Source organism: Leopardus geoffroyi, chromosome E2 (genome assembly GCF_018350155.1).
Source record: "Leopardus geoffroyi isolate Oge1 chromosome E2, O.geoffroyi_Oge1_pat1.0, whole genome shotgun sequence".
NCBI classification, from domain to species: Eukaryota; Metazoa; Chordata; class Mammalia; order Carnivora; family Felidae; genus Leopardus; species Leopardus geoffroyi.
The window spans coordinates 49734310-49754774 of record NC_059335.1 but is presented as its reverse complement, the minus strand read 5'-3'; the positions used below and the strand labels follow the sequence as shown (position 1 = coordinate 49754774).

The following is a 20465-nucleotide window of genomic DNA, read 5'->3' as shown; positions in this document are numbered from 1 at the left end:
AAAGAGGCTGGTGTGAAGGGCTCTCAGCAGTTTGCTGTCCTGGACGCCAGGCCAGGGAAGGGCACCAGAGAGGGGAACGTGTCGGCCCCTTCTGTGGGCCAACGACCCCTAATTAAGGTCTTCTCCTTTTCAGGTTAGTGGTGGCCTTGGCGGCCCTGTGGGCGTGGTGTATTGGAGTGCGGGGGTCTTGGCTGTAGTCTTGGCCACTCCCTCACACCCACACCCAACTTTGCAGAATAGCCCCAGAACTGGCCCTGATGGTCTGGGAGTCTTTGGAGGCCCAGCCCTCAGGAATCTCCCCAGCATATGCTCGGTTGATGAGGACGACAGGGGCACCACTTACTGCTCTCCAGGCCACCACCTTCTGGGAGCCCCAGGCGCCAATTATTGGGACCTCCTGCAGGCCACCTCTGGGCCCAGCGTGAGGAGGGCACAGCCTGGCACTATCCTCGCTTCGTCCTGGAGCCAAGAAGCTGGTCCTGCAGTCGAGAGAGCCCCTTACTGGAAGCCTTTCTGAGGAGGGTGCAGCTAGGAGGTGTTGTGAGGCAGGGACATCCCAGTCAAGCCCACTTGTATGCTCCTCTGGAACCTTCCAGGTCATCCACCTGTAGAGACTACTTGCCATTTCCTGGCCAGAACCAGACGACTCTAAATAAACCCTGGGGGTTCTAGTGCTCCCCAAACACTTGGTGCTTTGAAGAAAGGGTAAAGGTAAAAGGAATGAGAAAACCTTGCCTCTGACTGGCCTCCCAGCCCACCTTTGGAAACCCCTGCACCCTCCCTGTGTACCTCACCCACCTCATGGGGGTGTAGAGTCTCCCCAAAGACCAGAGGATGGGTCCCGGAGGCTGGTTTCTAGGCTGGAGGTGACAGGGTGGTGACGGTTGGCTATCTGCCCCCAGGTGGTGGTACCCACCCGTGTGGGACAGGGCTATGTGTTCGAGGCCTCCCAGCCAGAGCAGGACGAGTATGACATCCCACGCCACCTGCTAGCCCCGGGGCCCCAGGACATCTACGACGTGCCCCCTGTTCGGGGGCTGCTTCCCAGCCAGTACGGCCAGGAGGTAGGTATTGGGGTAGGGGTCGGGGTGAGGGCCTCAGCCCAGCCCCACTCAGGGAGCCGTGTTTTCTCTGCCTTGGCCGGGGTGGTCCTAGGGGAGGAGCTGTGTGGTTTCCGCTCTTCCCCTCCCCTCAGGTGGCCCTAGTACCCATGTCACTGCACTTTTCTGTCTCAGGTATATGACACGCCCCCCATGGCTGTCAAGGGTCCTAATGGCCGGGATCCATCGCTGGATGTATATGATGTGCCCCCCAGTGTGGAGAAGGGTCTGCCGTTGTCCAACCACCATGCCGTGAGTAGTCAGGGAATCCTGGGGCCTCACGGGCTGAGGCCTGATCTGTATAAAGAGTTTTGGGTGTGCCTGTGCTGTGGGGCGGGGACCCATGTTTGCAGGGATAGAGGCAACAAGAAACGTGACAACAGGCGCCAGCTCTGTCCCTTGCTCTGTGACGGAAGTAGGAACTGAGTGCTCCTTTGAGCTTCAGCTTACTTGTCGGCAAGAGGACCGCTTGTAAGGTCTTCTTTAGCAGGTTCTTGAGAGGATCACACAGGATATTAGAAAGGTGACCACAGAATTTATTATTCAAAGCAAGACACTTTTTTTTTTTAAACGTTTATTTATTTTTGAGAGAGACAGCGACAGAATGCGAGTGGGTTAGGAGTAGAGAGAGAGGGAGACACAGAATCTGAAGCAGGCTCCAGGCTCTCAGCTGTCAGTGCAGAACCCTCCGCGGGGCTCGAACTCGCGAGCTGTGAGATCGTGACCTGAGCCGAAGTCGGACGCTCAACCGACTGAGCCACCCAGGCGCCCCAAAGCAAGACACTTCTAAGAGTGAAAGGGGGACTAGTAATTATGAGGGGCATCGGGCATAAACCAGGACCGTCCTGGGTAAACCAAGGTGTTGTCATCCTAAATATAACACAAATCTTCCTAGTTTCTGCCACAGAGTCGAGAATACATAAATGGTGGTGGTGGTGGTAGTGATGATGAAGATGATGGTGGCGATGATGGTGAGGGTGATGATGATGATGGGGTGAGGTAGTGGCGGTGATGTGACGTAGCGGTTGTGGTGGTGAGGATGGTGACAGTCATGGTGGCCGTGATGGTGGTGGTGGTGGTATGACCGCTCTTCTCTCACCAAGTATTTATACTTACACAGTGAATTAACTCATGTAATCCTCACAACAAACCTTTGAAAGAGTTCTCCCGTCTTCTGGCTGAGCAGATAGGCACAGGGAAATTGAGTCACCTGCCTTACATCCCACAGCTAGTAAGCAGTGGAGCCAGGATTTTGAACTCAGGTCTCGCTCCACAATTGGGCTCTTAGCCACAACCTGTGTGGACAAGAACCGTGACACGCGTGCGCACCTGTGCTGTGTCTGGATGTGTGACTGGGTGCTGATCCTCAGCTCCCGGAGGGGTTGGGCGGGCACCCGTGACCGCTCCTGTGCCCCCAGGTGTATGACGTTCCTCCGTCGGTGAGCAAGGATGTGCCTGACGGCCCACTGCTGCGTGAGGAGACCTATGACGTGCCCCCCGCCTTTGCCAAGGCCAAGCCCTTTGACCCAACCCGCCACCCGCTGGTCCTCGCCGCACCCCCTCCGGACTCGCTGCCGGCTGAGGATGTGTATGACGTGCCGCCCCCCGCTCCTGACCTCTATGACGTACCCCCTGGCTTGCGACGGCCCGGTCCCGGCACCCTCTATGACGTGCCCCGTGAGCGGCTTCTTCCTCCAGAGGCGTCCGATGGCGGCGCGGCTGATGACACCGTGTACGCAGTGCCGCCCCCGGCGGAGCGGGAGGCCCCTGCTGATGGCAAGCGCCTGTCGGCCTCCAGTACGGGCAGCACACGCAGCAGCCAGTCGGCCTCCTCCCTGGAGGCTGCGGTGTCGGGTCGTGAGCCCCTGGAGCTGGAGGCGGCTGTGGAGGCCCTGGCACGGCTCCAGCAGGGCGTGAGTGCCAGCGTGGCACACCTCCTGGACCTGGCGGGTGGCATCCCCGCGTGTGGAGGCTGGCGTGGTGCCTCCGAGCCTCAGGAGCCGCCGGTGCAGGACCTGCGGGCCGCCGTGGCCGCCGCCCAGGGGGCTGTCCATGAGCTGCTGGAGTTTGCCCGCGGTGCCATAGGCAACGCTGCCCACACTTCTGACCGCACGCTGCACGCTAAGCTTGGCCGGCAGCTGCAGAAAATGGAGGATGTGTACCAGACGCTGGTGGCCCACGGTCAGGCCCTTGACGGTGGCCGGGGAGGCCCGGGGGCCGCTCCCGAAGACCTGGACCGCCTGGTGGCCTGCTCACGGGCTGTGCCCGAGGACGCCAAGCAGCTGGCCTCCTTCCTGCATGGCAATGCCTCGCTGCTCTTCAGACGGACCAAGGCCCCTGTCCCGGGGCCTGAGGGGGGCGGCTCCCTGCACCCCAACCCCATCGACAAGGCCAGCAGCATCCAGTCCCGGCCCCTGCCCTCACCTCCTAAGTTCACCTCCCAGGACTCGCCAGATGGGCAGTATGAGAACAGTGAGGGGGGCTGGATGGAGGATTATGACTACGTCCATCTACAGGTAGGTGCCCGCCTTGCCCAGCGTCCCCAGAGGATTCCCTGGGGGAAGCCTTCTGGCCTCCTCCGGGCCCTAGTTTTGCCACCCCTGTTATGGGGACCTTAATCCCCTCCACACGGAGGGCTTTTGTGGCCAAAAGAGAATTTGGGCCCCAGTAGGTCAGTGAGTCCCATTGCCCACTCTCTTTTTTCCATTTTTATTGTTAAAATTTTTTTATTTTTTATTTTAGAGACGGCGTGTGTAAGCAGGAGAGAGGGGCAGAGGGAGAGAGAGACAGAGGGAGAGAGAGACAGAGAGAGACAGAGGGAATCCCAAGCAGGCTCCATACTCAGTGTGGAGCCTGACGTGGGGCTTGATCTCACAACCCTGGATCATGACCTGAGCTGAAATCAAGAGTCGGACACTCAACTGACTGAGCCAACGAGGCATCTTTGCGCCCACTCTCTTTGACCTTCTAGGCTATATGCCCCCTGCTCCATACCCATTCCTCTACCTACCTGTTGCCCTTTAGATCGACCTGGCCGTGTCATCAGGGGTCCTGCAGTACCAGCCAGGGCTGGGCTTCTCCAGTGACCAGGGCAGGAAGTGCCTCTGTTCTGTCTCAAGAGATGGATTCTGAAGTATAAGCAAAGGCAGAGATAGTTGCGGGTGTGAGACCTGGGTGCCAGCTGAGTGCTCTGGTAAGGAGCATTCCAGGTTGAGAGGCAGCAGGTGCCAAGGCCAGGTGGTCAGGTCAGGGATGGATGAACAGGCCCCGTATGCCAAGGGGAGGGGTTTGAATGTGATTCCTGGCGTGGAAGCGGGGGCAGGGAGGATGACCTGGCCACACGCAGTGTACCCAGCCCTTTTTCTGGGCTAGAGGAGGTGAAAGAGGCCGCAAGAGCTGCCTCCTGGGAAACTGTCCCCACTCTGAGTCTGATGGCTGCAGTGTGAGCCTGGGCCTGGCTCGCAGCGCCACCTGGTGGCTGGCTTCCCTGCCCTGTGCCCCGCCAGACCTGTGGGGGCTTGTGGCTCAGCCCGGTCCTTGTGTCTTGTCTCCAGGGGAAGGAAGAGTTTGAAAAGACCCAGAAGGAACTGCTGGAAAAAGGCAACATCATGCGGCAGGGGAAGGGCCAGCTAGAGCTGCAGCAGGTGAGGATCCCCAGGCTGGCCAGCTTCTCTCTGCTTGGGCTGCTGCTCGTGGGCCAGTTGAGCCCTGCTCAACTGTGTGACTGTCTCCCCGTGTGTTTGTTGGATTTGTGTGTGACTTATTATGAGAGTAATCATGGTAGACCTTTTAGGGAGCACATACACAAAAGTGTAAGACAGGGAAAAAGCCCCACAGGTACTGGTGGAGCACTGGGGCTGGTTTTAAGCCCCGCTCCTGCCCCTGGGGTGACCTCTGTCCATGTGCTTGAGATGATACTTTGTGAATAGTTACATCTGCTTTTATCCCAAGGTTTTTCCATGGCATCAAACCTTCCTTATAAATTGTTTTTAAAGGCCTCATAACATCTATTATTGTTGACTGTTTACATTGTACCCAGTTTCCCTGAGTATAATGATACTACTGTGCTTATCTGAAGACATAGAATTTTCTTCATACTTTGGATCATTTCCTGAGGGTGGGAAAGGGATTTTTTTTTTTTAAAGAAATAAGGAAGTTTTATCTGATTATGAAGATAATAAAAAACTGAAACATAGACTAGCACAAAATAAGCACAGAAACATCACCCATAAAGTTGTCCTCGCTCCACCCCTCCACCTCCCACCCATCCCCCCCCCCCCCCCACCGGTCAGGGGGAAGGATGGTGTAGGTGAGAGCCGCCTCCATCCTGAGACCCACAGAGCCACAGTTTCCCCAGCTGTGAAGTGGGGATCATAGTTATATCCATCTCAAGGTAATTGTAAGGAGTGAGTAAAGAATGTATAATTCTTAGGAAGTGCCTGGCCCATATAATGTACTCAGTAAAGGAACCAAGGGTAATTATTAGGTGTCTCTATCCATCCATCATCTGTCTGTCTGCCTAATAATATACGGAATCTCCACTGATCAGAGAAATGAACATGTACTTTATCTTTCTCTGGACCCTTCCAGCATTTATTTATCCAGTCCCTTGGTGGTGGACATGTCAGTTATTCCCAGAATTACTTCTGTAAACGGTGCTGAGCTGAATATAAATCTCTTCGTGTAACTGCTTGATCACTTAGAGAAATTACTAGAAGCTAGAATAAGAGGAGTATAGATGAAAAACTCTAAAGGTCTACAGCTCTTAGGCCAGAGCATAAAGCACAAGTATAATATGGCGGGTAAAATGTATGGACAAGGGTGTTGATTGCTCTGTTTCCACATCAGTGAAAGATCTGGAAACCCCCACCCCAAATATCTAATATTGGAATATTGGTTGATTAAATAAAATACAAACATTCATACAGTAGAACAGTATGTAGCTATTAAGAATTGTCAGAAAACAGGAAAGACCCTGCAGAGTTCAAACTAAAAATGAGTGTGCTTCTCGCTGGATATGAGAGCCGAGTGGTGAGTTTCACCAGGTTGCTGCCTGAGGAGGAAAGTCCGAGTGTTTCAGATATTAGGACAGGGCAGTTCCAGGGTGGTTTAGCCAATTAAGCCTTGAAATCGTGGATAAAATAGAACTTGTCTTTCCCTGAATCTGTGCACAGCTGGTCGCAGCCGCTTAGTCCCCTGGGCAGAACCAGCACTGGTAAGGACACGTCAGTCCACGCTGATAACTCCCAAGGCAGGGGCTGCCCGTTGTAGAAGTTTCCCTTTCCCTCCTCCTGTCATGACTGACACGAAGCACGTGACCTACTGTTAGGTGCTAACAGTAGAATATAAAATACTATATATTCAGTTGAGTCTCGCACAGCAGGGGTTTGAACTGCATGGATCCACTTACACCTGGATTTATTTCAATAAACATATTGGAAAAGTATTTTTTTTTTTTTAAGTAATCTCTACATACACCCAATGTGGGGCTCGAACTTACAACCCCAAGATCAAGAGTCGCATGTCCTACCAGCTAAGCCAGCCAGCGCTTTCTTTTTTTGTTTCAAGTTTTTATTGTGGGAAATTGAATATATTTATAAAATTAAAGAAGACAGTCCCGATACCATTCACCCAGCCCCAATCCCTCAGCACAATAGCTAACCTGGTTATCTAGCACCCCTTCCCCCCAATTTATTTTGGAGACATTATATCATATCATCTGTAAATACGTTAATGTTTGGTTGTAAAAAATAATTTATAGGGGCATCTGGTTGGCTCAGTTGGTTAAGCGTCCAACTCTTGATCTTGACTCAGGTCATGATCTCAGGGTCATGGGATCGAGCCCCATGTCACAGAAAGATAATTTACCAGAATTGTACTTTATCAGAGGTTTTTTCTGGGTGCGTGGGTTTCCAGGTGACACCTTTTTTTTTTCTGCTTAATGTATTTGAATCTTTTTACAACGTATATGTTAAAGACAAAAATGTGTGTGAGTGTGTGTGTGTGTGTGTTTGTTTTTAACTCGTTTTGAAGTACGCATAGATTCGTAGGAGGTTGCAGAGAGAGTACAGAACAGTCCTGTGTGCCCTTCACCCAGTGTCCCCCAAGGATTGTGTCCTAAGGCAGCAGGGAACAGCACCCACACCAACAGACTGGCGTCCCGAAACACTACAACTGCTCATTTTCTATCGTTTTGTCATTTCAAAACTGTTCTGTAAATGGAATCCTGCCTTTCTGAGATGGGCAGAAGCTCCTTGGAGAGGACCCGTGCATGGCCTGTAGCGCAGAGAGAGCGGGTTTCCTTTGTGCGTGTGGCTGCGATGCTCACTCTGCTCTCCCTCTGCCCCAGCTGAAGCAGTTTGAGCGACTGGAGCAGGAGGTGTCGCGGCCCATCGACCACGACCTGGCCAACTGGACGGCGGCCCAGCCCCTGGCCCCAGGGCGGCCGGGCGGCCTGGGGCCCTCGGACCGGCAGCTGCTGCTCTTTTACCTGGAGCAGTGCGAGGCAAACCTGACCACCCTGACCAACGCCGTGGACGCCTTCTTCACCGCCGTGGCCACCAACCAGCCGCCCAAGATTTTCGTGGCGCACAGCAAGTTTGTCATCCTCAGCGCCCACAAGCTGGTGTTCATCGGGGACACGCTGTCACGGCAGGCCAAGGCGGCCGACGTGCGCAGCCAGGTGACCCACTACAGCAACCTGCTGTGTGACCTCCTGCGTGGCATCGTCGCCACCACCAAGGCTGCCGCCCTGCAGTACCCGTCACCCGCTGCCGCCCAGGACATGGTGGACAGGGTCAAGGAGCTGGGGCACAGCACCCAGCAGTTCCGCCGGGTCTTGGGCCAGCTGGCCGCCGCCTGAGAGCACGGGACCAGAGAGGTGGGGGTCGGGAGGAGGGCGGCACCCGTCCTGAGTCGCCATGCTGCAGGCGTGGGGACAGGCACCCCAGCTCTGCCCAGGCCTGGTGCCCCAGACTGTCCAGGGGTTTGTACATATTTATGATGGGGCAGGATATGGGACGGGGCCTCCTCGGAGGAGCCCAAGCGGAGCTGGCCCCCCCCGGGAGCCGAGCCTGAGGAGGGAGCTGATGGTCTTCCCTGAGTACCCTGGGGGCCAGGCTAGCCGCACAGGCCCCCCCCACCCACATGGCCTCAGACGACCCCTTGAGCTCCCTTGAGCTGACCGTCGACCCACAGGAGCGCCATGTTCCCCCGACAGTGCAAGCACCACTGTAACCAGGAGAAGAACCCAAACACTATTTTTCATTATTGATTTTCCAATCATTTGACTAATAGTCTACATTTAAATAAAAGTTTAAAAATGAAAAGCGGCCTCTGGTGTGAGAGGCAGGAGGGCCCCTGGGTGTACGCAGGTGTGTCCTTGATCTCAGATGCCGCAGGGGAGGAGCAGCCGACCGAGCGGATTTGTGGTGATGCCATGGGCAGTTCTCTCTCGGGAGGATAAAGAAAAAGTGGGTCCCTTCAAGAGGAAACCAAGGCCCTGGGAAACAGGGCTGGGCTAGTGGCGTGAGGCCAGGGGTCTTCTGCAAGGTGGGGGCAGGTGTGCCAATGGCCCTGAGACCTGGGGAGCTGGGGCTGCTGGAGAGAAGCTCTGTGACACCAGCGCTGGAGGCTGGAGAGGCTCGGTGAGTGTGGAGCCCGTGGTGAGGTCCCACGGCCCCCGGCCAGAGCGAGGGCCAGCGTGGGGTCCAAGGCGGCTCCGGGAGCGAGGTGGGCTTTACTGTGGCACAGAATTGGTCGAGGGCACCCCTGGGGGATTCCACATAAACTCGTTTTCACAGACCTCACCTAGAACTTTGCTCTTAGAAGCTCATAATATCAGCTTGTGGAACTCCTTCCCAAGTGTCTATTTTGAAATACACATAGACGTGGCCTCCAAGTTGGGGTGTGGGGGCCCAGAGGGCCCTTGTCCTGGGTCCACGTGTGGCCTCCCCAGCCTTTCCAAGTATGTCTGGCACCCCAGGTGAGACAAGAGCCCTGGGATTCAGGGAGTGCTGCTCCTAGCTCTGACTGTTCTGCATGTGAACTTGGGCCTCAGTCTCCCCATCTCTGTGAAGAAAGGGTAGGGTCTGTCAGCCCTCTTGGACTCCACAGAGGGGACCCCAGTGAAGACAGCCAGCCTTCCACCGCTCAGCACGCTGGCGAGGACACAGAAGTGAAGAGGCACGCAGTTGCTCTAGGGTTTTATTTGGGTTTTGCGGAAGTGGGGGTGGGGGGTGGGGCAGGGGTTCAATTGGCCTCCAGAACCCCGAGAACCCAGGAAATAAACTTGGTGACACGGGTGTACACCCCCGGTGAGAATGGGTTACACCAGTCGCTGCCCCAGGACACGATGCCCACCAGGGTCCAGGCTCCGTCCTTCTGGCAGACCAGGGGGCCGCCAGAGTCGCCCTGCAGGAGGAGAAAGGACCTGTTTACAAGCCTGAAGCGGGGTGCCGGGGCCCCGGTGTGCCCTGACCTGCCCCCGCGCAGGTTCTGTGCAGACAAATGACAAGTGTGGGGGCAGAGACTGGGCAGGAGGCTCTCCGATCGGGGCCACGTGGCAGCCCCAGCTCTGTCGCCTACTCCTGGTGGGCCGGGGGCACGTGGCTGACACTCTCCCCCGGCTGGCTGGCGTGGGGGCCCCCAGCGCCACTGCCGCCCAGAGGGGTGGAGCGGACGCGGCAGAAGGGAGCAGCCCCCTGGCCCGAGCGGGGGCGGGGCGGGGGCGGGGCCGGCGGGGGGGGCGGAGCCAGGCCTTACCATGCAGGACGAGACGCCGCTGGCCCCGGCGCAGATCATCACGTCCGTGATCTTGCTGCCCCAGAACTTCTTGCAGTCGGCGTTGGACAGGAGGGGCAGGGCCGCCTGCTGCAGCTTGTCGGGGGTCTTGTTGGCTGGAGGGACACAGGAGGCGGGGGCGGGGGCGGGGGCGGGGGGGGGGAGCGGAGGTCAGGAGCCCTCACCCAGCCGGCCCACCCCGGGGTGGAGGAGACCCTGCCTCCCCCCTGCCTGCTCCCAGTCCTTCCCCATCACCATGACCTCAGACACGGAGCTCCCCACCTTCCCTCAGACCTCACAGTCCCTGCGGGACCCCTTCCTCTCCGATTCCACACCAGGCAGTGGTGACACGGCTTCCAGCACAGCTGTTCACGCGAGCCGTGCCCTGGCAGCCCGTGTGGTGGGCGGGGGGCACTGCCTCCCCTCCGGGGAAGGGGGCTGACGTCCTTTTCACGGGGCCCCTGCTGGGGACCCGCCGCTCTGGGTGGCAGATGGGGGAGCACCGTCCTCCTGCTGCCCTTTCCTGGCCGCCTCCGTCCCGGTCAAGGACCAGAGGGTGAGTCGGGGCCTGGGCAGGAGCACCCGGGGCCCCGGAGGAAGGTCGTCAGCGGAGGGAGCAGCCGGGGCAGGGGAGGAGACCCAGCCGGACTCTCGGGGCCCCGAACCACACCCGGACATCTGACTCTCGGCCCAGACTTCACGGCGAGCTTGACACAAGCGTCCGCCTCAAGTCTGGAGAGGAGTCCAGGCTGGAAACCCGACCGTGGGGACCTCGTTGCAACGTAGTGAGAGTGCCACCTGCTGGTACTTGGGCGTTTCTTCAGCAACTTCGTCTTCAAGTGTGCAGTATTTAAGCTCATCTTTATTCTTTCATTCTTTCATTAAGAGGGTTTTAAGTAAAGAAACGGAAAGGAGGGCCTGAAGGGCTCAGTCAGTTAAGCATCCCACTTCAGCTCAGGTCGTGATCTCACGGTTCATGGGTTTGAGCCCCACATCGGGCTCTGTGCTGACAGCTCAGAGCCTGGGCCTGCTAAGGATTCTGTGTCTCCCTCGCTCTCTGCCCCTCCCCCACTCACCCTCTGTCTCAAAAATAAACATTTTTTAAAATGTTTAAAAAGAAAAAATGAAAGATATACGACTTGGAATTTGTGTGCTTGGAATTTAGACCATAAAAGCCGAATGAGTCTCCCTTCTGAAAAGCCCCTGCAAGGACACTCACAGTTATACCGGGTCTTGCCCCAGCCAGTGGTGGCGCAGAGGGAGCCGGCAGGGAAGCTGGTGTTGGCACTGGGCAGGCAGACGGGGGACGCGGTGGTCGAGAGGAGGGCCGGTGTGGCCAGCTTCAGCAGGGCGATGTCGTTGCGGCCCGAAACCTGATCCCACAGTGGGTATTCAAACACCTGTGGAGATGCCATGGGGGCTGGGCAGTCCTCACGGGAGGATGGCCGATCTCATGGACGGGAGGGATCTCAGGCCAGGAGAGGGCTCATTGCCAAGGGGCCCTTGTTGAGAGTGAACACAGATGGGGCCGCACGGTCAAAATCTCTGGAAACTGGTGGGAAAATGGCCCTCGACACGTTGGTGATATTTAGTTTTTTCTATTCTTGTGCTTTTCTACAATGAGCCAAACTTCAGTGTTTGAATAGGAGTCTTCTTACTTGGGAAAGAAGGGAAGAAGGCTTTGGTGGGTGAGGCCTGAGCCGACTGGCTGGGGTCCTCTGTGCCCACACACCCTGCCCACCACGGTCCTCACCCATCCCTGGCGCCCAGGGGCAGCCCTGCCATGGCCTTACCGCCCCACCCTCCTCAGCCGGCCTGCCTGGCGGTACCTCAGTGATCCTCAACACCTGGACAGCCTCCTCGTCAGAGCCGTGATCAGACACCCCAGCCACCACACGGTGGCTCTTCCTGGAGAGAGAGGAGGCAGCAGAGGGTACCCAGGTGAGGGAAGCCCTTTCTGGGCCCCTCACTCCCACGGGGACCTCTGGGCCTCAGTTGCCCCGTCTGTAAGGTGGAGGCACAGGACTAGACCAGCTCTCGTGGAACAGGCTGGGGCCTGAGGTGGTGGGGGGCATGAGGGTGGGGATTTTCTCCGGGGGGAGGGGTGGATAACAGCAGCTTTGTCCCCACCTGCCATCTGTCTCAGACCCTTTCCGCCAGGCTTCATTCCCTGGAAGCCTAGTGGGTGGCCGGGCAGGGGTGGGAAAGGGCAAGGAGTGACCGTCATTCCCTGACAGCCAGGGCGTCCCCACTGCCCCCACGCAGGCCTCACCTGACCCTGCAGTGGGCAGCAGTGACGACCCAGTGCTGGCTGATGAGGGAGCCCCCGCAGAAGTGGAAGCCGGAGCGAGTCTGGGGAGACAGGTGAGACAGTCAGCCTTCCCCCTCACGCCTGACCCCTCCCCGTCTAACCCACCTCTCCTCAGCTTCCCTCTCACCTGCAGGGACACCTGCCAGGGCCAGGAGCTGGGGACCGCATCCTCTCCATTGACGATCCGGGACAGGCCACTCAGCTCAGGGTGGATGGCAGGGACCCCACAGCCTGGGGGCAGGGACACGGCAGCTGGTCAGCGGATGGTGTCCCAAGGGGGCCAGGGATAGAGCCTGGCACTTCCAGGCCTCTGGAACCTAGGTGGCAACCTAGCACCCAGAGCTTTGGCCAGGGCAGGGCAGCCGGCCCCTTGTCACCCAGCCAGCGGCTGCCCCAGGTGTCCTTGTGGAGGGTCCTTGAGGCTGAGGGCATCTGGAGTTGGGCGGGGCCTAGAGCCCGAAGGCTGGGTGTCCACTGCGTGTCCTGAGAGGAGCGTCCCTCCCCTGCTGACCCCAGGGTCCCGGGGCGTGGGGGCCGGGATGTCCTGCTGGAGTCGCTGTTGTTCTCAGGGCCCCTGGGTCTGCAGCAGGGGCAGGCTGGGGTCAGAGAGTTACCCTGCTCAGGGCAGCATAGACCCGAGAGGCTGCCCACGTCCAGAGGACCGGGGGGCGGGGCCAAAGGGATGGGCGTGGGAGACATTCTCGAGGCAGAGCTCCTACGGCTCGGGGGCAGGTGTGGAGGAGCCCGGATGAACCCCGGCTTTTGAGCGGGTGGACAAGGCCAAAACGAGGCAGGTCCAGCCTGTCCGGTTGAGTCTGAGGGGCCCGACGGACCTCCAGGGGGAGGAGGAGTGGGGAGCCGAGGAGAGGCTCCCAGAGAGGCTGAGAGGCGTGGGCGGGGGGCCGGCCCCCGCGGGCGGTTAGACTTGTGGGGACTTGGTCCTCCGGTTCCCAGCTTCTGGCGGTGGGGGCCGGGGAGTGGGAGAGGCTTGGTCCGGGGCTGCCGGGCCCACCGGAACCTTGCACTCACCAGAACTGCTGCCAAAGAGGAGGAAGCCAAGGACAACCGGGAGAAGGGCCATGGTGTTCCACTCAGGAGGTGGGATGGGGTCCGCCCGAAGGACCCCCGTTATATTCCCCTGGCCCACCAATTGCAACGTGCCTCGCCATCCCTCCCTTATCGTGAGTCCTTGGGTTCAGAAGCACCTGGCTCCTGCCCGGGCCTGGGAAAGAGTCGGCCCCGGGGGGCTGCTCCTGGGAAGGTTCCCTGGGACCACAGGTGTGTGCAGCCAGCAGCAGGGCTCATCCCCCGCTGGGCCCGCTCCCTGCCCACCCCCCCCGGCCGCCGTGCCTGCCGGGCGGGGGCCCAGATCTCACATCATCTACCTGCGCCCTTCCTGGCCACGCTCTGGGGAGGAAGACTAAAGGGGGGCCTCTCTGGGGACCCTCTGGTACCTGACCCAGTGAAGACCCATGTTCGGGAGAAGGAGGACTCAGAGGCCCCAACACAGGAGACACCATCATCAGTGTGTCTTTTATTGGTTTATTGACTCTGTGGGAGCAGGTCAGCAGGGAGGTCATGGTGGGGCTGACGGCTCAGTTGGCTTCCAGGATCTGCTGTACCCAAGGCATGAGCTCGGTGACGCGGGCATACACGCCGGGCCTAGAGGTGGAGCAGGTGTTGCTGCCCCAGGACACGATGCCCACCAGGGTCCAAGCTCCGTCCTTCTGGCAGACCAGGGGGCCACCAGAGTCGCCCTGCGGGAGGAGAGAGAAAGGGGCTTGGATCTGGCCACCAGGTGGCCTGGGCCAGGGGCCCCTGGACATTGTTCCAGAGACCATTCCGGGGCCTCACGGCCAGTAGACGCCCGGCACGTGCATATTGGAGGGATTAGGAAAGAAGCTTCAGTAGCTCTGTCTGTGATCTGTGCCCCTGAACGTCCGGGCCATCAGCTGGGGTCCTATAATAGAGGCCCAATAAAGCTGGTTTGCTTGACAGGAAGGAAGCATGGGTGGTGCTGGCCTGGCTATGGAGCCACCGTGAGGGAGGGAGGGCTGCCCGATTCCTTCCAGAGCCCTCTGGGCCACTACATTCTGCTGCCCAGGTTGTACACTGCACTAATCCAGGGGATGGCATTTGTTCAGACACTGATGATGTCAATGGAATTTTGCAATATGGCAGTTTCGAGACCAGAGGCCCTTGCTCCGCATCCCTCTGTTGAGATCATCAGTTTTTACAACTGCTCAGGCAGGAATTCCAGAAAGAGCATGTCAAGCCTTCAAAAGAGGCCCTCTGTGTTATTTCCATCTCCTCTCTCTGGCCAAGCCCCTTGGCCTGGGCTTTGGCCTGAATCCGCCCCATGCTGGGAGGGAAGGGGGTGCTGGGTGAGTCCAGTAGACCATACCATGCAGGAGGAAACGCCGCTAGCCCCAGCGCAGACCATGAGTTTGGTGATCTTGCTGCCCCAGAACTTCTGGCATTCGGTGTTGGACAGGAGGGGCAGGGCCGCCTGCTGCAGCCTGTCAGGGGTTTGGGCATCTAGAAGGGCAGGGCGGGGGGTCAGCACCTGCAGGTGCCCGCTCGGCAGCCCCCACCTCCCACCCGCCCGGCTAGAGGTCACTCACTGGTGTGTTTGGTCAGGCCCCAGCCCGTGGTTGCACACAGGGTCCCAGCGGGAAAGCTGTCCTTGGCATTGGGCAGGCACACGGGGGACACAGTCTGGGAGAGGCGGGCAGGCGTGGCCAGCTTCAGCAGGGTAATGTCATTGTTGATGGTGAACATGTTGAACTTGGGGTTCTTGAAAACCTATGGGGAGGGCGGAGGCTGACACAGAGCTGAACCAGGGTCCCAGGCTCCCCCAAATCACCTCAGTGCTTCTCTCTGGACAATGGCCTGTTCAACTTGGCAGGCCTTTCTGTGGCCCCAGGAGCCTGAGGCCCGGCCCAGGACCGAAGTGCAGACCTTGAACGCCCTGCTGTCTGCTCTGCCCCCTCACGGTGGACCACCAGGGAGGCCGAGAGCAGCCGGGGGTTTTCAGGGCTGCACGCTCCAGAGGGCCTGCCCCACCTGGCCTCTGGGGGCCACCATACCTTGGCAATCTTCAGCACCTGGATGTCCTCAGCATCTGAGCCCTGGTCAAACTCCCCGGCCACGACCTGGTGGGTGGTTCTGGAGAGGGCCAGAGAAAGGAGGGGGTTCCTGCCGTGAGGTGCTGGGGCCGTGGGGGGTGCTGGGTGCGTACGTGTGCGCATATACCTTTGTGCATCTGCTCAAAGTTGTTGATCACAGAGACAGGAGCTCAAAATCTCAATAATTGCCCCTGAAACAAACTGCCCTAGAGCCTGCTGTGTGTGTTTCCTTCCTAGTAACCTTTGGGAGACCAGCAGGACTTGGGTTTTCGACACAGTCCAAATAAGGAAACTGAGGAACGAGGAGTTAAAGGTCTGGCCCTCACCTCCGGGAGTCTTCCCCCCACCAAGGGGTTTCCTGGGGACCCTGGGCCCTCACCTGACACCACAGTGGGCAGCAGTGACCACCCAGTCCTCGCTGATGAGGGAGCCCCCGCAGAAGTGGAAGCCGGTGCTGTCCTGGAGGAAGATGGAGAGGTCAGTGCTGGCTGGGCACCAGCAGCCCCCAGCCTGGCCCCAGCTGGGCCAATACCCCAGTGTGTCCCCCACTCGTGCGCAGAAATCCCCCCTCACCTGCAGGGACACCTGCCAGGGCCAGGAGCCCGGGACAGCGTCCTCTCCATTGACGATCCTGGACAGGCCACTCAGCACAGGTTGGATGGCGGGGACCCCGCAGCCTGAGGGTGGGGGTATGAGGTGAGGGATGGAGGCCAAGGGCGTCCCGGGAACCCCCCAGGGACAACTCGATCTGACTTGTGCTTCAGCCCAGACAAGCCCAACAGGCTGGCGGGGAGGTGGTGGCCGTACTCAAGCACGGGCCGGAGGCTGGGCTCTGTGGGTTTGAACCCAGCCCCATCGCTGCCTCGCTTTACCTTTCAGAAAAGCGTGAGCAGGCAAGGCAGGAACTTGCTGTGTTCCTGGCACATAGGAAGCACCAAGTGAACACAAGCTGTCAAGTGCTGGGCTCACGGGCCCCAAGGCGCCCACACCTGCCTGCTCGCCATCGGAGTCTGTTGGGGAGCCACTAGCTGTTCAGAGTTTTCGCTGCCTCCGGACCCGTCCTCCCGAGCCCTTGCACTGGGTGTGAGGCCTCAGTCAGCCCCAGGAAGGCCCACTTCCCCCTGGGGGCCTCACACTGACTGGTCTGGCCCAATCCTCCCAGCATCCCCAGTGTGGCGATGGGGCCGGTGAGGCTCAGAGCGGGAGAGAGACCCGCTGGGGTCACACCACAGTGCTCGGCCGAACTGGGAGCAGGAACCCAGCTGCCCCTTCTGGCCTCGGGGGCTGGAGGGCAGCGGAAACATCCCTCCTGGCCTCTGCTTGCCCCGAACTCACCGAAGGCTGTGCCCAGGAGGGCGCAGCAGGAGAGGAGCCAGAGGAAGGCCATGGTGCCGTGGTCAAGGAGACATAGGGTCCCTGCCTTGGGAGCTCCCCATTATATCCCTGTGCACCAGGCTGTTATCGGAAAACCTTGAGGTGACAATCCCTTTCCTGGGCGTGTGCCCGAGTAGGCAGGATGTGCCAGAGCAGGCCTGGCATCGGGGCCTGGGATGGCAGCAGCTGCGGCCCATGGTTGAGCTTGGGTCTGGGTCAAGGGCGAAGGTGGGACCAAACAAGGTGGCCCTCGACCCACAGCCACAGGGAAGGGCTCAGGAAGATCGGGCTTGCTCTTCTAGGCCCTGTTTCAGGAAGGCCAGGGCCAGGCCTGGAAGGGTTTGAGCCCCAGCCTATTGTCTCATAGACTGGAGAAACTTGGATAAGTCATTTATCTGGTCTGTTAGTTATTCCAAACCCCTGGGCAGGGGCTCTGGGGTGGCTCGGTCAGTCGAGCATCCGACTCTTGATTTTGGCTCAGGTCACGATCCCAGGGTCATGGGATTGAGCCCCGCCTCAGGCTCTGTGCTCAGCACAGAGCCTGCTTAAGATTCTCTCTTTTCCTTCCTCTGCACCCACCCCCCTAAAAACAAAACAGAAGAAAACAGAACAAAACAAAAACCTGGGCAGTGTGATCAAGTAGGGAGGACAAAGGGGCGTCTGGCCAGGGGGCTGAGGATGCTGCCCTGGTCTTGGGGGGTGGTCAAGAAGTCTCAGTGAAGGTTCCTTCTGTTCCACAGCTGGGGAGGTCACATGGCCTGTGTGCAGGGCGGCTCAGAAGAGCAAGCCGCCCACTGCCCGTTCACGTGAGGCTGGGTCACTTAGTCCCCATGGGCTCCTGGAATGGAGCATGTGGCATCTGGGGCAAGACTGGACCCAGTGAGAGCTGGTAGAGGCTGGTCAGGCAGGAAATGGGGGTGTGGGGAGGCAGGCAGGAGGCCTGTTTCTGGCTTGGCCGACAGGGTGGGCAGTGGGGCCCTTTCTCAGCACCAGGGAAACCGGAAGAGGAGAAATCTGAAGGTGAGGATGCCAGGCACAGCGAAGCCCCGCGAAACACACAAGGAAAATGGTATCTCAGGGCTGTTTTTAACTTCCATTGCATCGATGACCGTAGCGTGCTCCACGGCACACCTTTCAGCACCAAACAGCTGTGGAGACTTGGGCAGTTTACCTGCCCTCTCTGGTTTTGTTTCTAAGCATGTAAAATGGGGGATGCTTATAGTGTGGATCCCACAGTATGAAAGGGCATGACCCATCTTGAGCCAGGACCAGGCCTAACACAAAATCATCCATACTCGCTGGTCCTCTGAACTCCTTCCTGCATTGCCTGTTGGTGCCCTTCCCACGTTCTAGAAGACTGTCCCATGACAGCAAGGGATGGCCACACTATATCAGGTGGGAAGGCAAGGCACAAAATGGGTTGCAGGGGGCGGGGTGGCCCCTTCTGTGAGACCATGCTACCTGAGCAAGCCTGTTCTTCCTTACAACCCACGTGTACCAGGCCCAGGCCCCTAGTCAACTGGAACAAAAGAAAAGAAACAAATTTCTCCTGCTTTAGCAAGCTTCCATGGGGAGGAGTTGGAGAGTTTAAGTTAAAAAAAAAAAAAAAAAAAGTAAAATGTACATTCCACCAGCTAAGGAGTTATCATTTAAAACAAAAAATTTTAAATGTTTATTTATCATTGAGGGAGTGAGAGTGCAAGTCGGGCAGGGGCAGAGAGAGAGAGAGAGACACAGAATCTGAAGCAGGCTCAGCACCGTCAGCACAAAGCCGGATGTGGGGCTCAAACCCACCAACCGTTGAGATCGTGACCTGAGGTGAAGTCGGATACTTAACGGACTGAGCCACTCAGGTGCCTCATATCCTTATCATTTTAAAAAGATTTTGTTAAATGCCGATTTATTTTTAAGAGAGAGAAAGTGAGGGGGGGGGAGGGGCAGAGAGCTAGGGGAGCAGTGGGTCCGAATCGGATCCATCAGCACAGAGCCCCCTCCGGGCTCGGGGGGTGCTCGATCTCACAAACCTTACCATTATTAATACCGAGGCAGGAGGGCCTCACCCACACCCGGACATTTAAGTCACGGGAGCATGCGGGAGTGTGCCAAGCAAAGCTCGGAGGCTGTGTCCACGCCTGAGCTGGACACAGAGCAAAGAGCAAAGTGTGCCTAATGTCGCAGGTGGTCGCCCGGAGGAGGCCAAAGGGCACCGATGAGCCCACAAGGCAGGGGGCCAGGGCTGAGAGGCCGAGGGGGGCGACCGAGGAAGGCCCAGGTGGAGGCACTGTCGGGAGCGGCTGGCCCTGATGCTGCGGCCCCCGGTGAGTTGTTCCATCTGTGGAGCCGCAGCGGTCGTCCCCGGAGGCGCAGTGGCAGCGACCGCGGGTGTAGCGGAACCCGAGAGGGGGAGGGGCAGAGTGGCGGGGGCGGGGCCAGGACGGCCCGAGCCAGCAGGTGGCTGAGGCCTTGGGAACAGACTGCCCGCCCGCGCCCCACCCCCCAGCGCCGCTCGCGCGCCCTGAGAGGTCTGAGAAAGCGCGCAGCTGCAGGTGGAGGCGGGGAGGGCGAGCCCGCACCTGCGCCCACTCCTGCCGGGGGCGGGGCCAGAGGTTCACTGGGGCGGGGCCCGGGCCCTTCACCGCACTCCGCCGCGACCCCAGACCCACCCGAGGGACCCCTTTCCCTGCGCCCTTCCCTCCCTTACGACGCCAAGGCTCCTCCGCGCCTGCGCGCAGAGCGCCTCCTCACGCGCGCAGCTCGGCCTCGGCCACGGCCGGCCCCTGCCCGGCAGCCTCTCGTCGGCGTCCCGGGACAAGCCGACGGGTGTCTGCGCCCAGAAGTTGTTCAGCCAATCAAGTTTACGGTAACGAATATTTTCCTGGCTTGCATTTTTCGTTAATATTTCTAACTTCCCTGCCAGGGGTCTGGAACCCTGCTTCCTAAGCCCCTGGAGCGCACCCGTCCGCGCTCGTGCACACTCCCAGGGAGAAGGTACGGCTTTGCTTGCGGGTTGTCTGCCATCTGAGAAAGTCGTAACTCTGCGCTTGCTACCTCGTTGCAAGCAGGCAGCGTCTAGTGTGTTTAGCGGGCAGTGCTGAAGCAAGCCCGGGGAAAGGTGTAACTCACTGAAATGTATTCAGGAGACGACCCGATCCATGTGCGCCCTGGGAGCAAACATGACGGGGACAGCTCTTTCCCAGGCAGCCTGTGTTGAGGGGAAGAGCTTTGCTGGGGGCCCTGAGCCAGTCTCTGCCCAGCTACCTCCTGGGATTGGGCCTCGGGTGGGGGTTGTGCCAGGGATCCCGGTCCTGTCGGCGTGGACGGGGTGGGGGGAGGTGAGCATTACGCAAGCGTCGTCCATGGTTGCCAACTCTAACACTAGGGCATTGCTCGAGGCCAGAACTCAGATGTCAGTTTCCTTGGGTGAACTTCCTTCTTGAAGTCCTGCCTCGTAAGGAGTCAAATCCGAACTCTCTTTTTTATTAAAAATAAGATACACTGAAGTATAATTTACATATGATGAAATGCACAGATCTTAAGTAAACAGCAGTATGAATTTATATATATACATACATGCAGGCGCACACCATAGCGTAACAGACACCACAACCAAGATGTAAATTAATGCCGTCACCCCAGAAAGTTCCCTCACGCCTCTTTCCAACTACCCCTCTCCTGAGGCAACCAGCAACCACTGTAACTATTTCTTTCCCCATAGATTAGTTTTGCCTGTTGTAGAAATTTACATAAGTGGAACCTCCTGTCTTTGCGTCT

At 58.5% G+C, this 20465-nt stretch overlaps 3 protein-coding genes across 7 annotated transcripts in view; 1 reads left to right on the top strand and 2 right to left on the bottom strand.

Moving 5' to 3' along the window:
* Positions 1 to 8428, top strand: part of BCAR1 (BCAR1 scaffold protein, Cas family member) — a 37346-nt gene extending 28918 nt beyond the window's left edge. For all 4 annotated transcript variants that reach the window (XM_045443557.1, XM_045443555.1, XM_045443558.1 and 1 more), the window contains 5 exons: positions 903 to 1064; positions 1236 to 1352; positions 2519 to 3616; positions 4655 to 4744; positions 7450 to 8428. In XM_045443557.1, the coding sequence (XP_045299513.1) occupies positions 903 to 1064; positions 1236 to 1352; positions 2519 to 3616; positions 4655 to 4744; positions 7450 to 7962 (1980 nt within the window). In that variant the 3' untranslated portion in view covers positions 7963 to 8428. The remainder of the gene's footprint in view (positions 1 to 902; positions 1065 to 1235; positions 1353 to 2518; positions 3617 to 4654; positions 4745 to 7449) is intronic.
* On the bottom strand, positions 4081 to 16779 carry LOC123579461 (chymotrypsinogen 2). 2 transcript variants are annotated; one of them, XM_045443566.1, is made up of 7 exons: positions 16656 to 16779; positions 15894 to 15997; positions 15700 to 15779; positions 15282 to 15360; positions 14817 to 14997; positions 14597 to 14730; positions 4081 to 4118 (listed from the first exon to the last, which is right to left on the bottom strand). In XM_045443566.1, the coding sequence occupies exons 1-7, from the start codon at positions 16705 to 16707 to the stop codon at positions 4107 to 4109; spliced, it is 642 nt and encodes a 213-aa protein (XP_045299522.1). In that variant the 5' UTR covers positions 16708 to 16779; the 3' UTR covers positions 4081 to 4106. The 2 variants fall into 2 exon arrangements, with proteins under 2 accessions (XP_045299522.1, XP_045299521.1); XM_045443565.1 differs by lacking the exon at positions 4081 to 4118 and adding an exon at positions 13701 to 13949.
* LOC123579462 (chymotrypsinogen B-like) lies at positions 9292 to 13302 on the bottom strand. Its single transcript, XM_045443567.1, has 7 exons — positions 13222 to 13302; positions 12320 to 12423; positions 12154 to 12233; positions 11711 to 11789; positions 11101 to 11281; positions 9864 to 9997; positions 9292 to 9512 (listed from the first exon to the last, which is right to left on the bottom strand). The coding sequence occupies exons 1-7, from the start codon at positions 13271 to 13273 to the stop codon at positions 9351 to 9353; spliced, it is 792 nt and encodes a 263-aa protein (XP_045299523.1). The 5' UTR covers positions 13274 to 13302; the 3' UTR covers positions 9292 to 9350.
* Positions 16780 to 20465: the final 3686 nt, after the last annotated feature.

Excerpts from the sequence above, each read along its gene's own strand:
- LOC123579462 (XM_045443567.1), bottom strand. The coding sequence starts at position 13,273 with ATGGCCCTTCTCCCGGTTGTCCTTGGCTTCCTCCTCTTTGGCAGCAGT. Across the intron at positions 11,282-11,710 it reads AGGTGTTGAGGATCACTGAG|GTGTTTGAATACCCACTGTG; the intron begins GTACCGCCAGGC and ends GCATCTCCACAG. Across the intron at positions 9,998-11,100 it reads GGGCAAGACCCGGTATAACT|CCAACAAGACCCCCGACAAG; the intron begins GTGAGTGTCCTT and ends GTGTCCCTCCAG.
- LOC123579461 (XM_045443565.1), bottom strand. The coding sequence starts at position 16,707 with ATGGCCTTCCTCTGGCTCCTCTCCTGCTGCGCCCTCCTGGGCACAGCC. Across the intron at positions 15,361-15,699 it reads GCTGCCCACTGTGGTGTCAG|AACCACCCACCAGGTCGTGG; the intron begins GTGAGGGCCCAG and ends GGCCCTCTCCAG. Across the intron at positions 13,950-14,596 it reads GCGGCGTTTCCTCCTGCATG|GGCGACTCTGGTGGCCCCCT; the intron begins GTATGGTCTACT and ends CTCCTCCCGCAG.